Source organism: Neopsephotus bourkii, unplaced genomic scaffold (genome assembly GCF_033783945.1).
Source record: "Neopsephotus bourkii isolate Nb327-2 ecotype Australia unplaced genomic scaffold, CSIRO-AGI_Nbou_v1 NB_846, whole genome shotgun sequence".
Taxonomy (NCBI): domain Eukaryota; kingdom Metazoa; phylum Chordata; class Aves; order Psittaciformes; family Psittacidae; genus Neopsephotus; species Neopsephotus bourkii.
In genome coordinates, this window is record NW_026901342.1 from 2,930,941 (window position 1) to 2,941,925 (window position 10,985).

At 41.8% G+C, this 10,985-nt stretch overlaps 1 protein-coding gene across 4 annotated transcripts in view; it reads left to right on the forward strand.

The window, feature by feature from the left end:
* DLGAP1 (DLG associated protein 1) overlaps window positions 1-8,982 on the forward strand; it is a 397,255-nt gene extending 388,273 nt beyond the window's left edge. For all 4 annotated transcript variants that reach the window (XM_061356370.1, XM_061356372.1, XM_061356371.1 and 1 more), the window contains 4 exons: window positions 804-895; window positions 2,002-2,154; window positions 4,984-6,537; window positions 6,572-8,982. In XM_061356370.1, the coding sequence (XP_061212354.1) occupies window positions 804-895; window positions 2,002-2,154; window positions 4,984-5,193 (455 nt within the window). In that variant the 3' untranslated portion in view covers window positions 5,194-6,537; window positions 6,572-8,982. The remainder of the gene's footprint in view (window positions 1-803; window positions 896-2,001; window positions 2,155-4,983; window positions 6,538-6,571) is intronic.
* The last annotated feature ends 2,003 nt before the right edge of the window (window positions 8,983-10,985 follow it).

A 10,985-nucleotide genomic window follows, 5' to 3' on the forward strand; every position in this document is an offset into this window, starting at 1 on the left:
ACTATGGGCTCTCTTCTGGTTCACTGCAGTCCTTCACAGCGTGCAGTCAGTCCAAAGCCACCATAAGTACCCAGCTGTCTGTACAAAGGAGTCCCCAAACAGCACTGGAGCTGGGCTAGGACTCTTTGACATCTCCTTCCAGGTCACCAGCAAGGACAAGAGGCCAGGATGTGATGGCTCCCTGAAGTATGCCTCAGTATCTGCATTCAAAGGCAGAAGCCGCCTCAAGATTATGCTCACTGGAAAATACTCAGAGGGTGCAACTGAGATTCATTGGTGTGCATTAAAATCACCATTCCCTTTCTGGGGCTCTGACTGAACAACACTCGGCTAAACCTGAAAACAAGGCTGAGTTGCTAAGCAAGGTGGCAGAAATGCTGGTAGATACAGCGTAGAAGGCATCAAGGGGATTGAAAGCTATGTGTCCTTGTTCAGGGAACTGGCTTGTATTCAAAGCCTGGGCCTGGGTCACAGTGATGATGAGAGGTGTCATTTCTGGTGAGCTTTCTATGCAGGTTGCAAAAGCTTTTAGTTAGCCATATTTATACTGCCATGGAAGTGCTCTTTGCTGGTTATAGCTGGTCTCATGGGAGGCATGAGTAAGATGCAGCAGCAGATTAGTATTTTTGCCTACTGCAGATTTGGCCTTAGATTTATCAGCTTCTTTCTAATCCATGAATAAGAGGTAACATACTTTTTGAAAGCCAGAGATGAGTACTGCACAGCTTTCTCCTCTCTTTTTATAGGCTTTCAGTTGCCTGCCGCACAGAAAGCATTGTGACTTACATTTCTTCTCCTCTCAGTTCTAGGGAAAATTCGAACTGCAGTGGGCAGTGCCCAGCTTCTCATGGCCCAGAAATTTTACCAGTTCAGAGAACTTTGCGAAGAAAACCTGGTATGTAAGTTTTCTGCTAGACATTGTATGCCTTTTACTAACCCTAGACTAGACAGATTTTCTGATTAATATGGTAGTTTTTCTTGTAAAGGCCTTGATATGAATTTGGGAGTATCTCTGTGAAACTTAGCAGTGTCAGCATGAGCTTCACAACAGCTTTAGAGCCGTAAGATAGCAACAAGCAAAAAGCAGAGCTGAGGCTGACTTCAGAAGAGTAAGGACGTGTCCCTTGCTCTCTGAGTTCAGTTTGCACGGGCACAGAAATGTTTGGGTAAAAAAACTTAAAGTCTTTCAAGGTGGACCAGAAGTCTCATGAGTGGGGCTTTCCCATGTAATCTGTACTAAACAAGATAGAAATACAAGAAAGTCAACCACTGAACCAAACAAGATAGAAATACAAGAAAGTCAGCCACTGAAAATTGGTACTTCATGTTTCACAACCCCAATAAGTGAAAAAAGAGAGAAATAATTTTCCAGAAGGTTAAAAGGGCAAAGAATTATATTCCTGTTGGTAAATAAAAATACATTTTACACCTTGTATCCAAAGCACTATTCTGCATGTTCCCCTGTGGGCTTTTCACCCTGCAGAAGTTATTCTTGGTTAAACCTTAGGTTCTCAGAATGTAGAAAGGGTATTCACGCATTGATACATCACTCTTTGCACACGCAGCAAATGTACATATGCACAGGTATCAGTCTTTTTTACAAGTGTGAACATGGCAGGGAACCCTTCCTCACGAAAGTGAAGATGAGGCTGGAGATTCATTTCACTGGGGTTAGGATATAACCAGTTGTGCCCAGGAACATCCCTAGGCAGATCCTGCCACAGGAGACCTGCCACATGCCCTTTCCCCATGGTCCACAGGGGGTAACCACTGCCTTCAGTGAGCGGGGATTTGTGGGGGCACAGCAGCTCAACACCCAGCCAGACTCCTTGAAAAACCCCTGCCAGTAAGTAGTGCTCCATATTGCTTCTCTCCCTGTGTCTCACCAATTGCTTGGATCTGCTGAAACTGCTTTGCTAGCAAGATTCCTAACCATTCACACAAATGCTTTACATTAAGGCATACTAAAGCCAATGTGTTTTTCTTTTTTCTATTGCACAGAATCCTAATGCACATCCACGGCCGACCTCCCAGGATTTAGCAGGGTTTTGGGATATGCTGCAGTTGTCCATAGAAAATATTAGTATGAAATTTGATGAACTTCATCAGTTAAAGGCCAATAATTGGAAACAGATGGATCCTCATGACAAGAAGGTAGAACACTGTAGATTTTGTATGCTTCATTTAAAACCCTGCACAAATACTGGACAGATTAAATAGGCCTCTGTGTTACAGCGTTGACGTTTAAAATGTGAAATGAAGCTCATATCAAATTAATTTCATTGTATTAACAATGTTTACATAATAATCATCTGGGATATTATCTGTAATATGTTTCAGGCATATTTTTAAACCAAATCTGTCTTTGTGAATCGGATAATGGGAATGTGGTACTTTGTTAAGCTTTACATTTAATCATATTAGACGATCAATCGTTGGAAGGAACTGCCTTATATATTTATTCTTAAAATTAAATAAATCACATTTACGGTCCATATTATTGCATATAGTAAGAGTTCTAGGTTGTGTTACTGAAAAAAATAGGAAAGCACTGTAACCATCACTGACTTTGGTAACCAGATTGCAAACAAAGCAATATCAAAAATATGCCTTCCAAAATGTCACATGAAAGAGCTACTTTTTTTTTTTTTTTTTGTCCATTTGTTTCATTTTTCAGTTTATTTTGGTTTGGTTGTTTTTTTTTAATAAACAGGTTCACTTTGCTGGCAGTGTTGTTTACCCAAAGTAGCATAAAAATCATCTGGAGTTTTGGTCTTCTTTTACTTTTTTTAAATGTAGTTGTCTTCTGTCACCATGAAAAACTACCATTTCCAACTGTAAGCCCCATTTCACTTTCCATTCTCATTTGGCACCATTGCCTTATTTTTCCTCTCACTATCTGTATCAAGACAAACAGCACTTGGGTGAGCCAAAATACACAAATGTTTCAAAAAAATCCTTAAAAGCCAGACCCATTCCTAGAGGAATCAACAGTCTAATGTCGCACTCCTATAGGTATGTAATTTGATGGCTGAATTTCCACCATGGCTGCTCTGATAGGAGTGAATACAGCCGACAGGTAGGGTCATCAGAAGGAGGGGGAACGTGGCGTACAGGTACAGTGGCTCAGACAGGAGTCCGGGCTGCCCCAACTGGTGATCAGCTGGCTGCTGATGACCAAAGGGATGTTTTCTTTTGGACAAATAACCTTAATTATATCAAACCCCATTAATCTTGCAGCGGGAAGCTTGCAAAGGCAGTGCTGGTAGCACTCTCCTTCCTCCTCCAATCAAGACTAAATAGTCATTCCTGACTTAGGAGCACATGCATACCTAGTGTGTTTTGTAGGGGAATGAATGGGAATGTGTTTTCCTAGCCCAAGGTACTGAAGGCAAGTCATTTTCTTATCTTCTTTTTTTTTTTTCCAGTTTCTATAAAAAAAAGGAAGTTAATACCGTCAGACATGCATGCACAGAAACACTGGTATCTGGTCTTTTATTAACTTTTACAGTAAAGCGGGTAGGCCGAGTGTTTGCAATTGCAGTGAGAAATGAGAGCTTTCCTTAAAAAAAAAAAAAAACAAAAACAACAAACCCATGCCTTTTCTTTGCTTCTGAAAAAAACACTTCAAAGAGTTTCCAACAAAAAGAAGACTATAATGGGTTAAAGGAAGTTAAGTAGCACTGAAGAAAGGGACCTACAGTAGGAAGGTAAAAGATTTTAACGAATTGCACTGTGTTCCTGTTTCAACAGCATTTGTCTATGATTTTTAGATGAAACAGATCATCTATCTTAAAAAGGATTAAAAAAAAAGAAAGAAGAAAACACTTTCTGTGGAATTGATATTTGCAGTTGCCTTTGGCCTTTGCCACTGGTCCCTTTTTAAGCAGCACAGATTAATCCTTGGATGGAGAGAAAAAGCGAAGTATGAATAAGTGTAACTAAGCACCTTTATATTTCGAGCCATGGAAGCTGTGAGCAGCATGAGAGAAAACGAAAGGGCAGAATGGGACCTTTGTAGTGCGATAAAATCCCTTCGCTCAGAGACCATGTTCACAGTTGGAAGGGGATGTAACTTAAAAGACAATCTAATTAACTTGACAAAGTCTTTGTGGCCGCCTGAAATTCAGACCTGAATACACTTTTCTTTTTTGGGAGAGATCCTTCTCTGAGGGGGGTTTTTTGTTGGGTTTTTGTGTGTGTGTGTACATGCACCAGGATACGCATAAAAGTCCTCCTTGTTGATCGCATATCTGGAGCTAGCTGCCACCGTGATGATTAATGCATGTTCTCTTAATGGTTCTTAAGCTTTTCCTACCAATTTTTTTTTTCTGTTTCTATCTGACTGTAGCTTGTCATGTCTATTTAGCAGGAGGCTAGAGTTTGCACAGTGAGCCCCAAAGTGCGGGATTTTTGAGCAGTCATGAAGCCACTACAAAATATATACATAAATATATGGTGTTTCTTAACAGCACTTACTCCGATGCACCAGCTGCAGGCAGCTAGTTCCCATCTGCATTTGGGAACACCAAATCCACGGTATCTCCGTGTTGCAAGAGCACCTGGTGTGTTATGCACGTATAGAAGAGGGTGGCTCAGGAGTTGGGGCTCTCCAGAGCTCCTCTGCTGAGAGTGGCGCTCGCTCCCCAGCCGCTCACGACTGTGCTGGTGGCGGGAGGCCGCGTCTGATGCTCTCCTTTCTAGCCCCTGGCACCAGGAGGAGACGCCTGGATCCCCCCTGCCCCGGGGAGCCGCACTAAGCGGTTAGCGGTGGGGGCCTCGGCCCCGAGGAGAAGTAGCCCTTTGCCCTTGCCCTGTGTTTATGAAACCTTGAGCACAAAAGCCAGTTCACTGAAGACAGAAAGTCAGATAAGAGCTAACAGACCTTAGGTAAAATGTGTGTTCTAACTACTGACATATCCTAGTTTTTCCCACCTTTCCCTGAGAAGCTGTATAATGCCATTAACCTTCTGCTTTGATCAGGAGAGAAGGGTCCCTCCTCCAGTGCCAAAGAAGCCATCGAAAGGTCAGGTGCCACTCATACGAGAACGCTCTCTGGAAAGCTCGCAGCGTCAAGAGGCCCGGAAACGGCTGATGGCTGCCAAGCGCGCTGCATCGGTCCGCCAGAACTCAGCTACCGAGAGCGCCGAAAGCATTGAGATATACATCCCTGAAGCCCAGACCAGGCTATGAAGGGATCCAACCAGGAGGACTCTCTCTGGCAAGACAAGCCTCATGTATAATCTGCCCCTCTAGGCTCCTGCTCAAGGTCACCACAAAGTATTTGTACCTCCTCCTCTCTCTCTCTCGCTCTCTGCCCTCTCCTCTCCCCCTCCCCTCTCTCTATATACAGCCACCCCGATGCTCCCAGTGAACTCCACTGCCGTGGCGTAGTTGTCGGTCCTCCAAGAGATGTCCTCTAATCACCCTTGCTTTCTGAAGGTTCGCCCATGCCATCACGATGCTTTGTCACATGTACTGATGCTGCCAGTTTGCCTCATGTAAACGAGTACAATCCGTCTTTATTTTTTAGTTTCTGTTTGAAACAAATAAACGCAGCGCTCAGACTTCCACACGCCCGCCACCTGTACAGTAGATGCTCCGTTTAACTTACTCATGATCTTTAGTTGACCTAAAGCTAGTCTGTTACCCAGTGTACAGCAATATCAAACTGTAGGGGACTTTGGAAATATCAGTCATGCAGGGTGATCCTTTTGGACTCTGCCGTCTTCCTCACAAAAGATGAACGGAACTAAGACTCGGATTCCCTTCTTTTTATTACTGTTTTTTTAAAAGCAGATGGCGCACTTTAAACCTCTGAATCACACCTTCTCACCTGAATTTAAGGAGTCACATACGGGGAGGGGGCTGGGGTGGGCATAGGGAAGTGGGGGGGAAAATAAAACAGAGCTCTGCAAGGTGAAAAAGTGAAAGTATATCCCGCAGGTGAGATGGCGAGGGATAGAAAAGTTCCTGTGGAAAGATACCTGCACACTCACAGCTGCACAAACTGCCTCATTTTTATTTCATCAATCACTACTTAAACATTTCAATCAGCAGAAGATTGTAAATTCGATCTTCCAGGGAAATAATCTATTTTGAAAGGCAATAAAAGAGTGAAAAGGAAGGAGATAAGAAGCAATGACAGTTGAAGAGATAATATAAAAGAAGGATTTTCTTGTCCAAGTATTAAGAATTTTTAAAATTGTACTGTATTGTCAATTCCTCTTGTATTGTATTGTATGGATTATATTGGTTAAAAAAAAAAAAAAAAAAGAAAAAAAGAAGTTTGGTTTTGTTGATGTCTTAATCTCGGTGGGACCATCCGCTCTCACACGTCCATGCAGCCACACACAGACACCTGTAGACGAATTGCTGTACATGGAGCCTCTGATGCTTTTCCAGACCAGGCTTGCTTTGCTCTATCCACAGCCAGTTGTATGCTACAGTTCAGACTGCTTATCACCAAACAGTCCATATCTAGGAGTAAATTTCTCACTCAGACTCCTGTATAAAATACCCATTTGAACAAGAACAGTATAAAATACCCATTTGAACAAGAACAATAAAGTATTTTTCACAAGTTATGGGATCAATATGAACTTAATTTTTTTCACAACAAGCCTTCCTCCCAATGGCTTCTGCCATTGTTTTGCAATCACGAAAAATATGCATCCCAAGTAGCTCATTAATAGTGGGGGTAACTGGCAGACAATAGGGCTGGAGAGGAGCCTGAGAGGTCAGCCCCCTGCATGTCTGTTCCCCCAAGTCACCCTGGCTGAGGCAGGAGCTTGTCCTCCAGCTCCTCTGATGTGGAGCGGTGCTGACCATGACGCTACCAGGATCTCTTGTGCCAACATTAGGCAAGTTATGTCAGGCATGTTGCTGAAAGCAAGTTGTGTGCGTGCATGTGAGTGTGAGTTTGAGTGTGTGCGTGCATATGTGTGCCTAGCTGGCACGTGCTGCTGAAAGCAGAATTACTGTGATCTGGTTTGGATGACAGGGCTGGTCCAGGGCAGATGAACACTGTGTGGCCCCTGGTGTTGCGTGCAGCCCCATGGTGATGCTTTTTGGACCTCTCCACTGGTCCCTGTGAGGTTTTTGCCCCAGCTGCCAGGGCAGGGCTACATGGGAGAGGAAGGCAGGCTGCTTTCCATTCCTGATGGGAACAGGCAGAGGGACAAGCCCCCATGGAGGCGCACAGGGTGCCAGCACTGTCTGTCTGTGCCCATTAACTGTTGTACAGATGATCCGACCCATGAAAAATCCCACTGCACGGGGTGTTGTAATTCTGCAGCTTGCACTTAAAAAGCATTCAAAATCATCATCAAAAACTTAAGGTCTTGCTAAAACTATCCATTGAGATCATGGCAGACAGCTTCTTTTCCTACAACATCACAGCCAGGTGCTAATTTAATTTTATTCAAGAAAATAAGAGAGGTAATAGGTTCTGGCACCAAGTATTTTCATGAGAGCATATTAAAACCACTAGAGAATTTGCTACCTCTCAAAGCCATTGATATCTGAGCTATGTCTTTATAAACAGGGCACAAATATTTACTGCTGTGGTTTACAAGATAAGGGCTAATAATTTAATATATAAATGACTTTTAACTAGAGTAATCAGAAATCCAGTGTAACCCTAGAGTGCTTTGTGTTACAGGAGCTTCAAATGGTTTGACCCTCTAGGTGTTTGAATAGCAGTGTATTTGCTAGTTTTGAAACACTGCGTTTAACTTTTAGCAGCAATGAAACATCACCGTGTTTGCAGTATGTAATAGTGCCAACTGCCACTTTTGAGCATATATAGTCATAGGAAGTATTAACTATTTGGAACTCATTTGTACTGAAATATTCAAAGCAGTATCCAGGTGAGAGTCCACATTCACAACTGTGTTGCAGACTTAACTTAGTTTTGTGAACGTTTTATGAAAGATGAGTTAAGACTCTGGTTGACAAGTGGCTACAGAAATTTATATCCAGCAAGTTCCCACCTAAAAATGCAGAAAAGCAAAGACTATCTAGTCCTGTACATTACAAATTACTGTATTTGTATGTCACAGAATATTTTTCATGTCTAATTTAAATGGATTTATTCTTAGCAGGATACTTGTTAGTTCATTTGGCACTGGAGAGGTTATTATAATGCTTGCTTAGTTTTTTAGCAAAATATTAAAAGTAGAGCCAAGATCAGAAAGTATAAAATAGAATAATTCTGCCCCTAGAATGCCACTAGTTAACCACTTGACTCATTTACTGACTCTAATGCTAGTATATTTGCTCTATCATCTGTTTTAGTATAATTTGTAACTATTTGTTTTTAGTCTAACCTGCCCAGTGTATATTAAAAATGCCTATATTCTGTTTCACTTTGGGACTAAAATATTGCTTTTTTTTTTTCCTTGGGGGAAATTTTACAAAAGGTTGTTTCTGTCTCCTGCTTCAAAAGTTTAAAAAGAAAAAAAAAAAGTATTTATTATATTTTTTGCAGATGTTTCCATAAAATTCTCATAATCTTTTTGTAAAGAAAGATGAAGAAATGGATTAAAGATTTTTAATATTTGAAAAGGTAAATAGAAATAATTTATTTGTAATATATTTCAGTTTATTTATTGGTGTTCCCTTAATGCTTTTATGTGCACTATCACTTTAATTTAAACTATCTTTGTGAATTTATTGGGTTTTTTGTTTGTTTGGGTTTTTTTTTAAGGAAAATGGTCAAATGCATATTTTAAGTAACTGGAATGTAAATCACTGACCTACCTGCATTCCCAAATGTGATTTTAAAAATGTTTTTGATTTGAAACAAAAGACAAATGTGAAAGCCTTTAGATAGAGGAGAGTGGTTTTATGGCTTAATGATTTGGGTTTCCATAGGCTTATCTGTCTGGTTTGTGTGTGGACAGGAAAATGTAAATAGATGAATGTTTCCCATAATGTAAAAAGAGCAAATTAATAAAATAATTAATGCACTGCTTGTAAGAGCTGTGGGTTTTCAATGCAAAATCGCTCTCCCAGAACTGCCAAGGCATTCCATTTGATGTGGTCAAGGATGACAAGCATGACAAGCAGAATGTTCCTCTTAAGCACTTACTGCTTAAGACCGGTCCTGCAAAGTCTCATCTGCAGCGTCCCACTGTGTGCACTGGAAGTGCTCATCTACACAGAGTTACTCACAGGTGTAAATATTGCTATGATCAAGGCCTTGAGCCTTAGCAAAATCTTCAAAGCCACTTCTGCACAGAGCCTGGCCAAACCCTGCTGAAGATGACAGGAGTTACACTGGTGATTTCAAAAGGAGCAGCAAGAAACCCCAGCCTGTTTCTTTTTCCCCTCACTGGTCCACTTCATCTCACGCTTATCTCCAGTGATGGATGAAACATGGGGGGACAAAGAGATCCCTGGCAGAGATAGTTTCCTTCACTTGGAATCCTGCTTCTAGACAGGGTTTTTCATAGTATGTGAAATAATGACAGTCACTAAATACCATAGAAATACATCCTGGGTGATGTTGCTCATGGCCATATGAGCATTTAAACAAGTTCTGGTTCAGTCTATAGAGCCTAATATTTATATCAATAGCATGCCATTGCTGCACCACATACTGTCTGCCCATGCTTTGACCCTCAGCACAGGAAGATCAGAAGGATTTGCCCCAGGGATTTATATGCAGGGAAACTTCTGTTTAAAGGCTTATTTACCACCAAGATGAAGGGATTTCTCCTCATCTGATGGAATTTATGTTCTCGTTGGTCACTGATAAACCGAGGCACCAGGGATAGAAAAAAAAAAAAAAGTACATTTTATTATTTAAAAACCTTTCTGAGGTGGCTGGTATCTTTTCATAATGATAATGGAGCAGAGGGCATAAAATAACAGATATATTTCAAGCTCGTCTCTGGCAAAAGAATGAAGAAATCCAAACCATGACTCATAGTCCTGCCTTTCATGCATGCTTAAGGAAAACTTTATCCCTATTTGTTGTCAGTGTTCCCTTCCAGATCAAATCATGAGCCTTCCCCACAAGCATAGCTTTTTGTTAGTTTGTTTGCCAAAGTCTATTCTCTCCTGCTAGACTTTTTTCTTTTTTCTTTTTTTTTATTGAAGCACACAATAGGCAAATAATACATTTCAACATTCATTTTGAGGCATGCTTGTGTATCAGATCTGTTGAGATTTGGTGCTGACTCTGAGTTGACATTTCTGATAACAATTAATAATATAAATATTGTCTGCTCTGCTGCTGTTGGCATCTGTCATTGTAGTTTTAGGTTTATCCATGATTGGGAGTGCAGTCAGCACATGAAGTTCTCCTTTCCCGTTATACATCAACCAATGGGGCTGGGTCAGCCCCGCCAGCCTGTGATGCACAGGATGGCTTAACCTGGAACCAGCACCCACACTTGGAACATACTCATCACCTTTCCCTTTAGACTGATGCTACGCCAGTGACCTAAGAACACTTGCTCTCCTGCCACGGCAAGCTCATTCACAACCATCTTCCCTTCCCCATGCTTTTGTACACAGTGGGGAAGTTTTTACATCCTGTCTTCTGCGCTGCTGCTCAGCTGCTGTTGTGGCAGGAGAAGGTAGCTGCTATCACTTGATTCATCAGGATGCGTTTGCATGTCAGCCACAAAACATGACGTGACTGGCTCTTCCAGCCACTGGTCAGGCTTTCCCACGCTTAGGTCCCATTGGCAGGTAGCACCCTTTTCAGTAGCGCGGGCGAATACAGCTCTGTGAGTCACAAGCCCTATCTGCAGCGAGACAAAGGGATGAGGAAAGGAAAAGGGCTTCCTGGTAATTGTGTTTTCCATGGTTCTCTTCGCTGATCCGGTAATAACATAATCATAGAAATTAGAGACAGAAAAGCTCTGCTGGGGCATTGTGTTAACACACTGCCAGTTCCAGATTGCGATCTACCAAGCTGTGGCAGGTAAGTCATCACCTTCCCGGTTGTGCTCCACCCAGGGGGAAAGAAA